Genomic DNA, 18738 nt, shown 5'->3' with positions numbered 1-18738 from the left:
GTCGGAAATTTGCACATAAGTCATGACCTCTTGACCTTTGTATAGTCATTTTTACGACGGTGTAAATTTTTTACGATCATTTCGAATTTTATTGTCTCATATTTGAAGTTATTTTGTTTCCTGCCTAAAATCCAGAAGACCATCGTCTGTAATCGCGGCTCAAAGCTGCCACAATGATGGATGAAATGAAGACGAGAAATTTCTTATCGCACGATTTGGGCATTTAAAGTGAGATTTTAAATCGAATCGATCGAGCATTTGTAAGCAAGGACCGTAGCAAGGCTATCAACCGTAATTTGATTAATGACTTTATCAAAGCGAAATCTACTGATCTTCTCTCACTTTTATCTATTTCACGCTTATTGCGTCACAATGGCATTCCTTCGAACAATGCATCAGGAGGTATGGTTGGTTGTCTGAACTTTATTATAAAAATATCTAAAGTCTAGTTAGAAGCGATACAGCAGCGGGATGACCCGTTAAAGGTAAAATGTCCAATGTAGAAACTAATCGTGAAGTTTAGTTGCAAGTGAACAGATTGTCATTTGCGCAATACATTGTCGCCTACAAACTAATATAACACAGATACTTGCATACAATAAATAACAATGTCATGTCAGAATTCACAGGAATACAAAAAGTGCAAAGGCGGCGAAGATGACGTCATGATCTTAGTGACGTAATAAACTCAATCACGTCTAGCTTTTCCCGAGTAGTTCATCTTCGAGTTGTTCTGTTTGCAACCTGAATCTGTCTTCTGTCAACTTCACAACATCTTGTATCTTGTCCCACAGCAAGCAACAGAGGGATTTGGCAAATGGCGGCTGAAAAACGTCAGAAGAGTTCATATTTAGCAGAAATCGACACGAAGATCGCGCTGTTTGTTACTGACACACTTATGGTCGCCGTCCCTTAGTTCACATTAGCAGTGAACTTGGCATTCAACTCTCTATTAACAAACATCGCAGCCGTTCAAGGGGACTCTGCCCTTCAAAACGTACGCCCTTGATGCATGGAGAGGGCTGTCGAACCCGTAAGAATCTTACACACACAATAAACAGATTATGCTACACTCCAACACAAACAGGTAACATGACAGCAACCAGCAGAGCTCACGTTCTCCGCCGCAATCTTTTCAACTTTGTTCTTCCAGTTTTGATCCTGTTTGTTCATGAGGATTTTATCCTCCTCCCATTGCTGTTGCTCGGTCTTCCACCTCCCAACATCCACCGGAGCCATGAGGTCTTCGAAATCGCTCTTCGACATGTTGAGGATGTTGCAAGCGACAGTCTGCGCGTGGCTCATGGAAGATGATGCCCTCTTGCCTCCAGACTCATTCAGTCTAAGCACAAGTGGTTAACACGTCAGGAAAAGACAAAATCTTCTTTGAGGGTTTCCGTGTCATGAAACACATTTGAATTTTAACTCAAGGGCAAACTATCGGAAATTGCGAGTTATTTTCGAAGAATAAATACGGAAGCCAAAAAACGAGCAATCATTTTAATATTAACAACAGGTTGCCTGCTGCATTGGCTTAAGTTAAAAGCTCTTTTTTTAAAGAGTTTTATGCAATTTGAGCCACATAAGTTGAAGCAACAAATGCTCTGGAAAAACCGCATCCTCCTGAACATAATCCGGCCATGAAGAAGATCAACTCACCTCGACTTCATCTCAGCCTGAGAGATTTTTTCCTGTAAAAGCAAGTCCCTCTGACGACATAGGAGGTCGAACAACTGTGACGTCAGACTCTGCATAAAACGATGGGATAATTTCAACAACAACTAATCCATTTATTCGTTATTTGGATCTGTGTTTATGAAATAAACCCAGCAAAGATGAACGCAAAAGACTAAAATGACAAGAGAAGAGAATGAGAGAAAAGAGAGAGAAAAAATGACATGACAAGAGACGACTCACAGTCACAAAAGTGTTGAACTCTTTCGTCTTTTCATCCGCTCGCTCTGATTTTCCTTTCAACTTATCCAGCGCCAGCTCGCTCCTGGATGCAAGAGCCTGGAGCTGATGCTCCGCCTCCTGCTGGACCTGGGAGGTCACGTTCTCCGCTTCCAGCTTGCTCGCTTGGACCGATGTCAGTTGTTGGCACTATGGACGTAACAACTTGATTATGACGTATGCTAGCAGGAATGTTGGCAGTTCACTTTGCAGCTGACTAATTATAATAAAATGTTTCAAGTTTTACAAAACAAAGCAGTGATTATGACGCAATAACTCACCCGCTTTTCAAGTTCCTCCCTCGACTTGTTGTACATTGCCTCATAGCGCGACTTTTCCTTCGTACAAACCTGCAATTGCCTCCGCAGCGACTCCACGTGGTTCTTTTTATGGCTCAAATCTTCTTCGATCTGTCTCAGCTTCTCTTGCAAATCAAGCTGCGTTAGATAGACAACGTTATGACGACACAACTCATAGCTAGCTGAATTATTAACAAGCGGACAGTTCATAACGAAGCTGTCTGCAATAGAGGTTTGATGGGTGGCGGATGATGGCGGCAGAACCGTGTTAACCCAGAATAGAATAAAAAAGCTTCAATGGAGACGTAATTGTGAAGTAATAAATACATTTTTATTGTGATCTTCCTTGGTGCGACCTTCGTGATCTTTAACCTTGACCCTCAGTTCGTCGATCAATTGTCGCTTCATTCCCACATCTCTCTCCAGCCTAAACATGCGGAAAGGTGACTTCATCAAATCTGGTAGCGCTCGTACAGATTTATATCTTATAAGCAGTCGTCTTTAGATTGTAAATTGGCTGATGGCAACTCGCTATCATTCCACTCTGCATACCTGGACAGTTTTTCCTTCTCTATACTTGCTTGTTCATTCTTGCTTTCAACTTCTTTCCTAAGATCTTTCACCTGGTCCGACAACTTCTGGGCTTCGTTGTTTGAAACCTGAAATAAAATCGAACCAAGATGAAGAGTGAAGCGAGCCAGGTCGCAAGATTCCAATGTGACAAGATTTTACCTTCAGTTTGCTCTCCAGGTACTTGTAATCTGCATCGGAGTGGACCTGTGGAGGAGGTTGGCTCTTTCTCGCGTCTTCCAAACCCTGTTGAAGATCTTCCCGCTCTCGCTGGAGCAGTTCCGACTCGCGGTTTAAGCGCTGAATTGCCTATGACGTAATAATGCAAGTTCTACGGTCGTTCCATGCACTTATTATTGACTGTTTTATGAACCAAGGTCCGGCGATATAAGTGGAGTAAAATTTCAGAAAAATACGCAAATGTGGTGACATTTGTACAATTTTATACAATAAACTAATATCGAAAGCTACCGGTGGCCAACAACGACGTACATGTGAAAGACGACATACAATGCGCAAGCATTCAATATATTTCCACCTGTTTCATGTTCTTTATTTTATTCTGACAGCTCGAAAGTTCGGATTGAAGTTGCGAGTTCTTTTCCTTCTCGTCATTCACCTGAGTACAAAGACCAACGCTCAAGTAACTATGCACTGACTATGGGTGACCGTATCGGTATCGCGTCACATTCACCTTTTTCACGGCGTTCTGTTTCGCGTTTCGAAGCGAGGAGCATTGCGCTTGGAGAGAAGCGAGTCTCCGCTTGAGGGCGGCAACACTCCCTCCATCCCCGTGTCTTGGAAGCGACGCGGGTCTCGATGATTTCATTCTCCTTGGGCTGGGATCTGTTTGGGCAGAGTTTTATGTCTTTAAAACTTTCTCGACGACGGCAAAATTACGTTTTAAACTCGTTCGGTGATAAAGGGAGGTAACTTACCGACTGATTCATCAACGAGTGTGTCGTCGTCGTCTTTGTCTTCGTCTAAATCTGATGAACATGGAAGTACACGATCCATTAAAATTTTTATACTTTATATTAACACAATGCGAAGCTTAACTTGGGCTATTTACTTAAATTTGTTTAATCTCGTCGCATATTTACGTTTCGCTCCACGAGACCATTTAGACACTCTGCTAAAATTATGTTCCGCTCAAACATAACACTACTGATGCGATCATTCCTCTCACCTCGGTTGTACACTTTCCTTCTTCTTGAAGCTCTCACGATGCTCTGTCCTAGACTGCTTGCATCCGACCTTCCGCCTTCTTCCGGATGTTGCGTGTCCTCGCTCATGGTTGTCGTGGAAACGGGGTCAGTGAGTTCACCGGGATGGAAGTCTTCCCCGAACGCCTCCTTCATGTTCTGGATGGAGCGATTCAGGAACTTCTGGTGCTGCGAGGTTGAACATTTCACGGTTGTGTGTAGGTGGGTGGAATAAGCAACAAAGCTAATCGGGTTAAACGCGAAAGGTCTTCAGCTTTATAAGAAACGTCACTTACACGTGGAAAAAGTTTAAAGCAAAAGGAGGAATGACAACAATCGCCCCCCACCTTCTTAGCAATGCTTGGCTTCTGTCCTTCATGTGGGCTGCCGGATTGCTTTGGTGCTGTGGAACGGCGTTCGGTTTCTGCTGTGGAGAGATCTATTTCTTGCAGCTCGTTTTTAAGACCGACCAATTCCGCCTTGAAGTCCGCGACGTCTTGACGCAGATCGCTGTTCTCAGATCTAAGACGCGGATAATTATTTAAACGAGGCGCAAACTAGCGGCAAAAAAGTGATTGTTTCGTCACGCTCAATTAACCTGGTCCAGTGGTTCCCGGACTTTTCCTACTTGCAGACCCTACCTGCAATAATTCGTTTCTCGCCGACTCCCAACTTCAAAATTATTACTTAATAAGTTCTTTATGACGAATTAAAGAATCTCCCAGGCGGTAAACCACTGACCCGGCAGTAGCCACAAACAACAAGTGGAGTTTAAACCATTCGCGTATAAAATTACCTTAGAGATGAATTTTCAGATCGAACTGCGGCATTTTCCGTCCTCAGTCCCTGGATTTCTGTCCTAAGTGTTCCTGTTTCTTGCAGCAGCTGGTCGTTGTCACATTTCAAGGCTTCGACTTTTCGACGAACTTCGCCGTTTTCTTGTCGCAGTTTTGTACCGTTTTGACGAGTCTCTGTTGTTTCACGCTTCAGTGCCTTTATTTCATCTTTCAATGATCTTCAAAAGGCATAAAATTAGTCATGGTAGCACAACGAACAAAAGCAGAATATTAGAAACGAAATTACAAAGTCGTAGAATACAAAGTCATAAGTTTTATTCAGGTTAGGCTTTGGCGACTGCTAAGAAATTTTAAGAAATCGCAACTTTCAAAGACTGAATGGTAATTTTCCACTGTAGTTGCGTAAGCAAAAATTTGAGAGAGAGAGTTGGAGAAACTTAAGAGACCGTTTCGGTAGCTAAACACACGTTTTAAAAAAACACTGGTCATACCTGTTGTCATCAAGAAGACGATCTTTATCTTTCTTAAGCAGCCTGTTGTCCTCTGCTGCATTCTCCAGTCTTCTCTCCAAGTTCTTGGTCGCTCTTCTGCTGGGCTTAGTTTCATGTTTGCTTCTCTTTGGCGTGCTGCTCAACCGATCTGTGGGAAAAAGATAGAGCCGCCAATTACAACCCTTGTATCAGATTACACAGTGTTTTATTTGATGTTAACAATAGACTGGAAGAATGTGTGCTGTTGTTCTGGTTCAATTGTATTGTCGAGCAATCTAATTGTTAACAACCAGTTTACAAACGAATTAGGCAGGTCCAGCACAATCCATCCCAATGCAAATATCACAAGCACATGCTTCTTTAATGAAAGCATTCATCTGTGGCACATCGAGCAATTTAAATCCACACACTGGTTGTAGAACTAACTTTACTAATTTACTATGATTAACTAGTTACTAACTAACTTACCATGAACATTGCTCGATGACCTCAGCCTGGATACCAATTCCTCTTTTTCATTCTTCAAGCACAAGTTGAGATCTTGGATCGTGGCTCGATCCATTGCAGTTTGAACTCGGAGGCCGTCCAACTCTTCCTCCATTGAAATTCTAGGAAATTCTAGGTTTAAATTATTGTGCAACTGACCCATGTATACAGCTGACCGGGTGATTTTGCAAAATTCTTGCCAGACCTTTCTTGAAGCAGGGCTCTGTTTTCTTGTTTGTACTGCGCCAAATCATTCCACACAGTTTCGGAATTTTCTTGCCTTAGATTTCGCGGATCACTCTTTGCTGCCCTCCTGTGTCGTCTTTTGGGTGACCCGCGCCCATCTTCTTCGTCCAACCCGGACTTGAGTGACCTTAATGGAGGAAGCAAATTAGCTTCTACTCTGCATCGAGATGTGTGTCACGATGGTGCTCTTTAATGAAGCACCCACCTGTAGTCAGACTGAAGTGTTCGAAGTCTTTCCAGTCGTTTGTTATGAGCTCGTTGTATCTCGCGAATTTCCTCCTTCTGTTGCAAGTAAACCATAAAATTTAATAAAGTGGAAACCTCAACTTCTACAGATGATCTTCTTCTACATCAACCTTGAGATGGAGAAGTTGTTTTGTATCCTCCAGTTTTGTCTCGGTTGCTTTCAACTTCTTCTGCATCAGATGCACGTGACGATTTGCTCCTCCCGGAGACAACGAACGAGACCTTGAAGGCTAAACGATGCCAGGTGAGAAGGTTAGACACTACCAGTATATTAAGGCGAGCATAATTTAATCATAAATTGGAAAGACAAAATTGTTTATTAGATTCTCTAACATTTCTTCCTGCTCCTCGTTCAATTATCGGCGAGAATGTCTGATCCGCACCAGCATCATCATACGGTGAGTCTGATCGACGATTCCTGAATCAATTTCAAAACCAAGTAAAGGAATATTGTATGTAACCCGATTGCAACAAGTGTAAAAGTTTCAGTGCAAAACCTTCCAGCTTTGTCGTGCAATCTTCTCTGCAGGGCTTCAATTTCTTTTCTTTGTAAATCGACCTGTTCAGCCAGATCGTCCATGTCAGTGAAATTATAATTCTAAACAGGGAAACACTGATAGCAGATGTACATTGAACAAATTCTCATTCACAATGATTAGTTCAAAATTGTTTCAACTACTATGCATGATTATTTCGTTTGCACAGTTCTAGCCTCACTCTACGATTTCTCGTTGCCATTTCAATTGATTTTTTCAATTCTCTTTCTGTGTCATGAAGGGCTTGATCTTGGACTTGAACCCTTCTCTTCAGTTCTGCGTTATCTCTTGTCAACTTATCGTTGTCCTTGTCAAGTGTGCCGAGCTTCCTGCAGACAAAAGCTCACTCAAGACCAGTTCTATTCAAGGTTTGATTGGCCCAAAAACACGGGTTAACAGAGATGGCAGGTTGATGTTGGATGTTTATTGCAGGTGTCGTAAGTAAATTAGTAAGCAACTCACTTTGTCAGTTCATCATAGACAGATTGCAAATCCTTCTTCTCGTTTCTGTGCTTTGACTCTTGCTCACTGACAACCTTCTGCGTGTTCGATTGAAGTTCTTGCAACTAATCGGATCATATCACAGAAATTAAAACACTTAAAAGATGTCAGGTCAACAGTTATAAAATATCAGCGCACTGTATGCCAATGTTAAGACACAATTTACCACCTATTCATGTGTAACCTTAAGTTATATACAGTATTAGGTCTATAATACTAAGGATACATAGAACATCCTTTATATAACATTATACACATCTCTCCCACCTGTGTGATTAGTTGCTTCTGCTGGTGATTGTGAGTTTGAAGTTGTTCATACGCCTCCTTGATATCTTGGTAACTTCTGTCCTTTGTCTGTAAGTCTTGTTTTCTTATCACTTCTCCATTTTTCACCTTGTTGTAGTCGCACTTGACATTCTCCAACTCAATTACTAGGCCTTCTCTCTGCACAAAAATATCAATTTCAGCCGCTCAGTTTGTAACTGCTACATCGTATCACAAGCCATAAAATCAACAAGCTGGGATGGGATATTATCAAAGCATATAACTTGTTTAAAATTCTGTGCTAAGTTTATGAACAATACGGTTGGCAACGAAGGAAAAAAACTTGAAAATAGACTCAAAATATTCACTCATCACAAAATGACTCATGATAAGACCGAAACAAATTTCAAACTGACTGATTAATCTCTTCGACTAAAACATCTTAAGTGATTTGCACACAAAAAGAAGGGCTTAAGAAAAAATCTCCTAATCTTGAGTATTTGTATTGGTAAAATCTTGACCCAAACTACTTCACTGAATTTCTAACTAAATTGGACTACTGTTGTCTGTTTGTACTGTACAGTTGTTATCAGTGACGGGATTTGAAAATCAACCGACTGGACAATTCAAGATAAAAGCACTTTCCAAACCCAAAACATTACGCAAACAAGAAAAGGTATTACGGTAGCGAAGCCCACTTCATGTGTTTTGTTTACACTGTTTACAAAACAGACTACTTCATTGTGTGCTCTGACAAAATGGAAACATAGTAAAATATCAGGTCTTATTGGTTGCACTGGTTAGTAAAACTACTTGCCCAACCTAGGAACAGTTTGTGGTAGCGTAGTCTAATTAACTGTTTTGTTCAATTATGTTCCAAACAAAACATTTTATAAATCATATATATATAATTTACATTAAACTCATAAGATTTATGTTAAACATTAAGTAGAATTTTAGTACAAAGCACAGAGTTCAAAACTTTTCAAAGACATCATTTCATTATTCAAAACATCACTGATGAATATTTCAATTTAAAATATCATTGCTGAGGTGAAAAACATCATAGAATGCTATACATTACTCATAATATGTACCGGTAGACTTAATTAATAATTTATTACACATTTCATACAACAATTGGAGAAAAGGATTGAGGGTTAGGTGCGTAGTCATCAATCAATAATTCAAGAAAAATCGTCCAGAGTGATCACCTCTTTTGTCAGTCTCCTTAACACAGCATCTTTGTCATGAGCCTCATTTCGAAGGAGCATGATCTTGCCGGATAACTCTTCATTGCTGTCCTGTGAGTCTTGCAATTTAGACCTCATCGCTTGAAGGTCGGTCAAGAGAGCAGTGATCTGTTCAAACATTAAGACAAGGATTTTACCTGAGACATACGGCCAACATGCTTTACTTCCAATTCATGTACCGTTACTAGATAATCAACAAATGAGAATAACTCCATAGAAATATTAACACAGGCTCAGATTGTAGCTTCCTATTTGTTGGAAAACTTTTAAATGTTATCTTAGCACTTAGTGAACCTTTTCAGCAAATTCATCCTTTTTGTTTTCAACCACAGACAAGGATCGCTTGTAGCTGCAGAAATATGACAGATGTGTAACGTAGTCTATTATATGTACATCAATATGTTTAACAAAATTACCCATTCATCTATTCACAGGACACCAATTGCTAAAAATAATCTGAGCACTAGGCTCTTTAAAAAAAAACAAACAAATAGAACATTGCAAACAAATGAAATAACACTACAAGTGATAACTGAATGAAAAAAAAAATCATTGTATTAAAATCACTGTATTAGTATTTGTATCTTAATGATTTTCCAGCTCACCTGCTTATTCTTTCCTCATTCTCTTCTTGCATTTTCTTGATTTGATGATTGAGTTTAGAAATTTCATTCTGCAATTCCAGACAATCAGTAACATTCTTGTTGCCCTTCAACTCTAAGTCTGATTTCCTTGAAAGTTTTATACCAGTGGTGATGTTTTGATAAAACTTGCATTATAATTTATGCATTATAGAAACATATATGACTGAGAAAACAACAAAGCAAACAAGCAAGTGTGAATGTGATTAAATTAACAAATAATATATTCTTACTCTGTCTTCATTTTGTCCATTTCTTTTGAAAGGTTTGTGATGGTTTCTTCTAAATCTTTTATCTGTTCATCTTTGGATTGTAAAATCTCTAAAACTTTTCGATCTTTTGTCTCTGCTTTCTCCTTTTCTCTGGCCATGACAAGGCTAATTGCCTGCAAGTTAGAATTATACGATTTAATTAGCGTCTATATATAGTTCACTAACACAAGCCCCCTTCAGGGTTGAGTATTAAGGAATTATTACATCATAACTCCATCCCAGGCCATCATACTATGGGTGTGCATAAGCAAAATAGACCTATTAAATTAAATATGTATAGATTGTGCATAAACTTACTGGTACCACATACAAGAGAGGTACATACTAAAGGGATGCCAGTTGCTATTTCACATATGGATTACTGCCAATTATAAAGTTACTGTATAGGATTTCTGGCGTTTACATCATAATTACTTCCGAGTAATCTTATGTGAACGAGTTAATAAAAGTATGCAAATATATACATATGATAGCGCTTTCCCTTAACATAACTTGGAATAGACATGACCTGTGTAAGATCAGGTGACGAGACCTGCAAGCGTTTCCATAGCGACCACACAAACTCCTTATCTGCTTGACATTGTCTGAGTTCATCTGATAGTTCTCGATTCTCTGCAAGTAACTTGCTGATTTCCGCATCTGCAATAACAATATATTTATTAGGAATCATTCAACTGTCATATTTGGCACAAAGTAAGGAAAGAATATGACGCAGATTACTGCACTTAAGGAAACGCTCCACCAAGTAATAATGAGGTTGTAATAATAATAATACTACGAGTAATAATAATAATACTATATGAATACATTATATGTACATTTATATCAAACAGAGCTATGAAGTAACCCACAACACATTTACAGAAAAACCCTGATTGCTATGATACAATTTTAATAACGAAATAAGATAAAATGATTTTACAAATTACGCTTTTGAAATCATTGGCATAGCAACTAAAGAAGCCAAAATAAAAGCAGGTGGCAGATACACAAACATGCCAACAGTTTGTCGTGTTCAGGCAAAACTTTTGGGTAGTTATATATTTGACTTATTTACAATTAATTATGTAAGGTTAATCTGAAAATTAATTGTGGTGAGAAAATGGGCAATAAACTCACCTTTGGACTTAAATAAATCCTCCATTGTCAAACTTTAAAGAGTGCTTTCAGCTTCTACATGCATTTGTTTGTATTCTATTTCTTAATTTTACACTTAAATGAACAGCTTCACAAAAATATCAAAATTCATAGAAAAAAACTTGTTGAACTTGTGGAACCGGGTAAAAGGTGAAATTTGGGGTCTAGTGTAGAAGTGCACATCCAGAGAATGCATTTATATACTTGACCCCAACTACTATAAATTGTGTCGTCATTAATTTGACTTATTAGACTCATTAGACCTGAAATTTGTATTTCGCCTTGCTTATGACGACAATTTTTGTGTAAGGATTGAAACACATTTTTGTGGGTGAGGTAGCTTAGATGGTGAGGTAGATACGTTGGTCACTGGTTTGCTACAATGTGCTAAACCTACTTTGTGGTAGAATAATTTTAACCACCTAATAGTGATTACAGAATTATGCTATTAGGCCTATAAGCTACAATGAACTATTAAAACTAAATTTTTAAACTTGTCAAAAAAAAGTTTTCTTTAATTTTATGGATGAAAGTTTTGCATGGGCGCAATAAACAACCTAGCAGCATTTTATAGGACAAATTTTGCATTGGTAAATCGTTTATTTTTCGCTATCACAGCATCAACTAGGTTTATAAACGGAGAAAAAATTACGATGCCGACCATTACGGTCTACAGTATGATGACATGACCTTGAGGCTTTGCCGTTTTTTTTCTGTTCAGGAACATCTGAACAACTTTGTTACACTGTGGTAGCTAAGGTTGTCATCGTAACTTTCGCTCCGGACGGCTAATGGTGAAAAATAACAGGGACTAGTGCAGAAGTGCACAACCGCGTGATGCATTTGCATACAAGACCCCTGCTAACCAAGTTGTGACGGCATTTAGTTGTGCACTTCTGCATTATAGACCTCAATTAACTGAATCCCGGTAAACGAAACAAAGCTTAGTTACAGTTTACCCGCTTTAGCCTACTGGCTTAAAAATGTATTGCTGAAATAACTTTAAATATACACCAATTTGATTAAAATATTTACGAACTTAGCTTTATTACTACGATTTTGGTCGAATCTCTGCGTTATCTTTATTCTAAACTTGTTTTTTGACGATTTCAGGATTTTTGGAATCGGATGTCCCGGTGTTTCACGCTCGATTGGTCAAGTCACGCTTTAGTAGTTTCAAAACAAAACGTTAAAAGATAGACATCGCATAAATGTTCGCCATGATTGAGAAAATGTTAATAAAGTGCTGCAATGCATACGAAAAGTATAAACACTTAACCAACAATATAGAGCTGAAAAAAATTATACAGTTTTTGTAAGATAATAGCATATCGTATATAATGCTTCGTTTTTTGGCCGTATTTGAATGTTAAGAATAAAACTTTTTTTGCTATGACATCAAAATCAAACAACATTTTGCCCGAAGAACGAAGCGCTTGCGTTGTTTCGCGAATTCTAGAACGTTGCATGTGTTCCAGAAACAAAAGGAAATGATCAAAGAATGAAGAACATGACAGGCAAAGTAGTGTGGTAAGTATCAGGAGGTTGTGCAATGAATTTCGTTATGAAAAGATATTAGGTGATTTCTCTGATGATGACTCAAGTATGTGTTTACATATGCTGCATCATGCTAGTATGCAAGATAGCTGAGAAATAAAAGTAAAAGGATGTTTTTCGGTGGTTTATACAAACAATTAATGTGTGTTCTTTTAATAGGTTTTTCATCCCTTGGACTCTGACATCTGCTGCACTTATTAATTTAGGTAAGTTGGTCGAAAATCCTTCGGTCTATATATTTAAACAAAGCAAAAGTTATCTCAAAATGCGCCAAGTATTTATTCTCTATGTCTAAATTAGGCTACAAGGACAAATAAAATAACTTGTATTCGCTATAGGTTCTTCTTGATGTGCTATACTGTATTTTTTCAGATTTGTTATTTGAAGATAACTTTTATAGTGGATTTGATGACGAGGATTATGGAAGTGCAGATCATCAGTTTCAACGTGAGGAGAATTGTCCGAAATAAATGCGTAATATTAACTTTATAAAGTTAGATTTTATTGTTTCTGCCAAGGTTTTTTGATAATTTTATACAGAGTAATGTTCCAATATTTAGATTCATCGCAAGATACTGTCGACAGATGGAGCCCGAGTGCACACATCTCTCAGTCCCTGCAGTTCTCGATCGACGATGAAAAGCAGAAAAATTTTATGATAATCTCAGGATCTGGATTGGCTGATAAATTGGATGTTGATGAATATTTTGATGTCTATTCTTCACAGTCTCAACCGGGCTTTGGCGTTAAGGAAAGCAGTGGATTTCAAAAGGCGGAGATTGGAGCGGTGAATGTAGGAGGAGACGACGGCTTGGGAAGTGGATTTCAGAATTTGTTTGCCGATGGAGAATTAACATTTAGTGGGGACGGAACAGAAAAGAAAACTCTTTTACAATCATTTGCACAGTTCTTGGAAAATCGTACCGGTGAAGATTGGAACACCACACAAAGTTCAGCGGAGAATGGGTCTGAAGTTTGCGGCGAAACTGGACCTTGCCTTCACCGAGGTGCCTGCGAGAAATTCGGTTACGAGTTCAGGTAAGTTTAAAACTTGTTCATTGGGTTGAAACTTGCTAGCGCTGTGCGATAGTTTAAATGTTGGCATCGCTGATTACATCCATGAACACAATATCCTCATATTAATGTGCGCTCTCACTTCAATTAAACCTACGAACGTGATGAGTAGCATATGCCATATATGTATGGACTGAAATTCCGATCCACTAAACCAGGGTGGTCCAGGCATGAAGGTCCACATTATGGTTTGAAAAGAACATTGCGGGCCTCAACTAGGGGAAACTCCAGTATTAGTAAAGGACTGAATTTACTGTTATAAATCGATTTGATGCTTTGCTGCACGACTAATAACGCACTATTTGATACTTTCCACTTGTTTGCGACTGTGCTTTATCATCCCATAAAAATCACATATTGGCTTGCACCTCAATGATGTGCAGCTTATCTCAAGCTGTGGCAACCTATGCAACCTATTTGAATAAAGCGTTAGTGTATTTTAACAACTGCGGATTTTTCACTGGAAAATAGAGCGTACCAAAACTCCGGAGGTATTTGCGGGTCGCACAAAATCAGTCCGCGGGCCACATCCGCGACCCGCGTGTCAGAATTTGGACCACCATGCACTAAGGCTTAGTGACTAAGCTATTCATATTGTCTCACTGCTACGGCTAACCGCAACCTTCTTTACTCAAATGTCGTCCTTAGATGTGTTTGTGCTGCTGGTTACACCGGGAGCCACTGCGCCATCATTCTGGAGGTTGAAGTTGCTCCACTTCCGTATGAGGAGGTCGGGGACGACGTGGAAGACTTTTCAGGAGCTTCGCTTGAAGTCACCCGAATCGCGCGATCAGTGACGTCACGATCTCTCGAAGACCTTCATTCATCAGCAGGTTATCTCGCGATGGAAATGAATGACGTCGTGGAGATGAAAGTTAAGTATCCTTCCAATGACGTACTTCTCGGTACCTTCGCGGTCATCTCTCTTCTCATCATCGCGGTTTGGACGGGAGTCGTTCTAGCGAAGGCGAAGTCGCGACTGAACGAGGCAAGCCATCAGGTGCAAGTGGTGTGACGGAGATACCTTGACGTCATGCTTTTCTTCTCTTTCCGTTCTTTTTGATTTTTCTTACTAACTTTCCAGTTCCTGCCTGGTTTGTACGCGTTTCAAACGAGTTTGTTCTAATTAATTTATTGTGTTTTCAAAATATATCATCTGTTGCGAATCTAAACGAAAATAGCTTTGTCTATTTATTCAAAGCAATGTTAGATTTTTTATTCCAACCACCCTCTCTCTCCCTTATTTGTGGTGGGTGGTTTATATTTTTTGCCATTAATTTAATTGAGAAAAGCATCCGCAGTTAGGATAGATTGGAGCGGAAACTACTTCACTTAATATATTATGATCGGATAGTTTCAATAATATAAGGCTAATCGTCATACTGATGAATCATTCACAGATAAGGTTCTGAACATTTTCGAAACTCCATTGCGAGCAACGCCACCACTAACGCGCGATTACCTTAAATGGTGTGACACGATGAGGTCACGTGTAAACAAAAACTTGTATGAACTGCGCGCGGGAGCGTTTTAAAACTCTCTCGCACGAACACACACGAACAGGCGCTTCAGCACGAAGTAACAAGTAGCGTGTCTGGCAAACAAGCTGATTTCAATAAATACGATACGTGACAGTTGGTTCCGCTGCAAACAAACGCTTTGTAGGTTCAGCAAGACCATTATATACTTATAAGGTAAAAACTAGAGAAGTGTACAGACCAGTTGCACTATAAAAAGGAAACTGGTCGCAGAAGCTCAAACAACCATCAAGTTACAACACAAGCAACCTAAAGAGCAAAGCGACATAAATGGCATTAGTCTGCCCTGTGGTAGAAATAGCAAACGGCAAGGTTCGAGGTCGTGTCTGCCTGAGAGCGAAACCAGAAGAAGCGAAGCAAGTTTTCAATTTTGCCGGAATTCCTTTCGCCAAACCCCCGGTTGGTGAATTGAGATTTGAACCACCACAAAAGTAAGTGACAAGAAAACAGATTCACTCATAAATTTAAATGTCGTTTGGCAGTGTAATTCAGCTTTTACTATCTTTGTGTCTTTGAATGCGCTATATCAGTTACGGCTCAGGCCTAATTATATCAATAAATAATAGCATCAATCAATGTCAATGTATCAATCAGTAATAATGTAATAATGTAATAATCAGTATCAATGTATTGTATCGATAACAATAACGTTGCTTAAGCTCATTCAATTTGGTAAAATACCGCTTCCATGATCCATTCAATATACCGTTATTATGACGTCATGCAGATGTGAGCCATGGGAGGGCGTGCTGGAGGCGACGAAGCTCTCGGCGAGTCCGCTGCAGTCAGTGGAGTTGAACGATTATGTTGACAGATACGTTCCAGCGCGCAACGAGTTCGGCGACGATTTTCGCAATTTCAGCGAAGATTGTCTCTACTTGAATGTCTTCACGTCAAACCCAAGCAAGGCGGCGAACATGCCGGTGAAAACACTGCATTTATAATTGTTGCTGTGTCTTTTCAAGTCAGCTAGTAACGCTTGTCGTCCTGCGCACAGGTTATGGTTTGGATCTATGGCGGCTCCTACCAAATAGGTGGGTCTGGGAACTACAGCGGACAGGCTCTGTGTGGCTTGCATGACGTGGTGCTTGTCGTCCCCAACTATCGCCTCAATGTGTTTGGTTTCTTCACAACGGGCAGGGACACCCCCTACCCAGGGAATATGGGGCTGCTGGACCAGGTTATGGCGCTGGAGTAAGTTCTGGTTTATATGAAGTCCCTCACAACCTTGCATTTATTACGTCGTAATTCTGTTTTTCTGACGCAGATGGACACGTGATAACATTCGTGAATTTGGCGGCAATCCGGACAATGTAACCATATTTGGTGAAAGCGTGGGGGCGGTGTCGGTGGGTGCCCATTCTTTGTCGCCGCTTTCAAAGGGCTTATTTCACAGAACCATACAGCACAGTGGGACCGCCGCCATGGAACGTAAGCTGAAGAAACGTTTGCTTTGCCTCGCAGTTACGGGCTGCAATCAATTTATCTTTGCCTGCTCTAGGGTTGATAATAATCACACTAGGGCCCACGTACATGACATTGTTTCGTCATAAACAGTCTGCTGACGCAACCGATTTCTTTCTATCCATAGTTTACATGAGGAAGGATTACGCTCCAAGTGTGAAAAAACTTCTGGAAGTCCTGAAAGTTGAGGCGACAGATCCCAAAGAAATAGTTGCAAAGTTGAAAAAAGTTCCCGCCCAAGAATTGATAAATGCGACTGAAACTCTGCACACTGTAAGTTCCTTACGCAACGATCGCCTTTGTGTCGCAACAATTGTATATTTGACTCTATCACTAAACGTTGTGGCGCCATTGAAACAACTTGTTGCTTGCAGTCCTTGCTCAGTTTCTTTGCACACGTCGATGGCCGAGTCCTGGCTGAAGATCCCGCGACTTTGATCGAGAAGAAACAATTCTCAAACGTTCCATCGATCATCGGATTCAATAACTCAGAGGGGAGCGGTTTATTCATGAAGCATATGCCGAAAGATTTCTTCGATGGATATTCGGAGGAGGCGTTCGACGCGACCATCAAATCTCGCCTGCCCTACATGATCAGCGGTCTTGAGGTATCTTAAATTCGCTGAAGATGAAATATATCCTTGCATTAACCTAACCTATGCTATGCTTCTACCGGACAAAGCGATGTAGAATATATTTTACTCCAATCGCAGCCGGATAAAACTGACGACGCTTTGAGAAGGATAAAGGAAGTGTACGGATCGGAGTTTGAGGAGGACGGAAAGTTCAAGTGGAGCAGCGTGTCCGCGGCGCTATTCGGAGATCATCTTTTCGTCTTCACCACGATAGATCAACTCCACGCCCACTCAAGTTCGTTCGCAATTGTGGGCGAATAATCAATGACGTGATCAGTGACGTCGTAGTAATGTCTTCTTATTGCAGAGACGGGATATGGCACCTACCTCTATCATATGACGCATCAACTGAAGTGTCATCATGACGACGAGTTCAAAGGTGAAATCTCGAAGAAGGCTGAATTCTGCAGATGCGATCATACCGATGACATCATCTTCACTTTTGGGGAACCCCTGATGAACGGGGAGATGACGAAACGTGTGAAGTTTAGCAAGGAAGAGGAGGAGATCTCACGAAAGTGGATGACGTATATAGCGAATTTTGCAACATCCGGGTAAACTCTTGTTCATCGCGCGACGCGTCGCGATTTTTGTGGCAACTTCAGAGAGTCGAGTGTAGTAGCATTTCAGTTTGAGTCGTTATTTTGTTGAAGGTTTAGTATTTGTTTTACTTAAAATGCTTTCCCCAGGAACCCCAATAAGGGATCCGAAGTCGAAGTTGAATGGCCTCAATATGATGTCACAAAGCAGCGACACCTTCTTGTACAGAATCCGCTGAGTCATGGAGACCATCTTGCCGAGTCACGTTATAAATTGTGGAAAGAAACATTGCCGAATCTTTAAAGGCAAAGTTCCACAAATATTTTCCTGATTACATATGTCTAAATGCACGATGAGCAACGTTTAATCACAACTTAAATGCACTTTAATTTTCATCTATGCCATATTCCATGTGTTTTGTGCAAAGGAAAACCCCAAATAAATGTGCAATTCTACTAATAACTAGTAAGTCTGTTTAAAATGTCATTTAAAGCCACTCAGCTTTAAACGCAGCTACATAATTCCACCTAAAGAAGCTGTCAGCTATACCGCAGAAGCGACCTGTGTAAGTATATGGTTTTATGTTCATGGAGGTGTAGGTGAAGTGACATCACATAGCATAGCATTAAATCATGATCATGAAGGTTGGCAGAAATAAACTTTGCACCAAATTTAGATGAGTCGAGCTACTTTATATGCCTATGCCCTCTTTTCACCAGGAAGCCACGACTGATGGAACAAATTGATTCATAAAAGCAGTTGTTTCAGCAGAAAGGCGTCTAAGGATACGACGGGCGTTATTTTTACAAGATTTGTTGTTCAACGTGTATTGATTTTTGATGAAATTTATTGGATTATTTTCAAAATATCGTTTTTCGCTGACGAAGCAACATGTCCAGCATTGACGTTAATTGCAGGTTCTCAGAGGATGTTATGTTGAAATTCTTGGTACCGTGGGGCTTGAACTTTTGCGATCCTATAATTAGATTTGTGAGTAAGGCAGCAAACTGCGCAAATCGCATTCTTATGTTAT

General features: G+C 40.0%; 3 protein-coding genes across 3 annotated transcripts; 2 read left to right on the top strand and 1 right to left on the bottom strand.

Moving 5' to 3' along the window:
• Nucleotides 1-403: 403 nt before the first annotated feature.
• On the bottom strand, nt 404-10988 carry LOC143446949 (centlein-like). The gene is made up of 30 exons (XM_076946831.1): nt 10880-10988; nt 10269-10399; nt 9722-9873; nt 9453-9578; nt 9142-9196; nt 8809-8955; nt 7598-7774; nt 7292-7395; nt 7011-7158; nt 6791-6891; nt 6627-6711; nt 6404-6523; nt 6253-6329; nt 6007-6174; nt 5784-5923; nt 5316-5463; nt 4824-5042; nt 4375-4549; nt 4012-4216; nt 3761-3811; nt 3517-3668; nt 3361-3441; nt 2985-3131; nt 2805-2911; nt 2580-2679; nt 2235-2390; nt 1918-2103; nt 1660-1748; nt 1117-1342; nt 404-824 (listed from the first exon to the last, which is right to left on the bottom strand). The coding sequence occupies exons 1-30, from the start codon at nt 10902-10904 to the stop codon at nt 699-701; spliced, it is 3924 nt and encodes a 1307-aa protein (XP_076802946.1). The 5' UTR covers nt 10905-10988; the 3' UTR covers nt 404-698.
• Nucleotides 10989-12307: 1319 nt separating this feature from the next.
• LOC143446966 (uncharacterized) lies at nt 12308-14696 on the top strand. Its single transcript, XM_076946853.1, has 5 exons — nt 12308-12427; nt 12614-12660; nt 12827-12901; nt 13015-13492; nt 14177-14696. The coding sequence occupies exons 1-5, from the start codon at nt 12399-12401 to the stop codon at nt 14541-14543; spliced, it is 996 nt and encodes a 331-aa protein (XP_076802968.1). The 5' UTR covers nt 12308-12398; the 3' UTR covers nt 14544-14696.
• Nucleotides 14697-15114: 418 nt separating this feature from the next.
• LOC143446957 (fatty acyl-CoA hydrolase precursor, medium chain-like) lies at nt 15115-18167 on the top strand. The gene is made up of 9 exons (XM_076946843.1): nt 15115-15497; nt 15794-15989; nt 16064-16260; nt 16334-16497; nt 16658-16803; nt 16905-17138; nt 17244-17400; nt 17473-17719; nt 17855-18167. The coding sequence occupies exons 1-9, from the start codon at nt 15337-15339 to the stop codon at nt 18006-18008; spliced, it is 1656 nt and encodes a 551-aa protein (XP_076802958.1). The 5' UTR covers nt 15115-15336; the 3' UTR covers nt 18009-18167.
• Nucleotides 18168-18738: the final 571 nt, after the last annotated feature.

Source organism: Clavelina lepadiformis, chromosome 2 (assembly GCF_947623445.1).
Source record: "Clavelina lepadiformis chromosome 2, kaClaLepa1.1, whole genome shotgun sequence".
In the NCBI taxonomy this organism is placed as follows: Eukaryota; Metazoa; Chordata; class Ascidiacea; order Aplousobranchia; family Clavelinidae; genus Clavelina; species Clavelina lepadiformis.
Note: the sequence above shows the minus strand (reverse complement) of the source record. Positions and strands in the feature narration are given on the sequence as shown.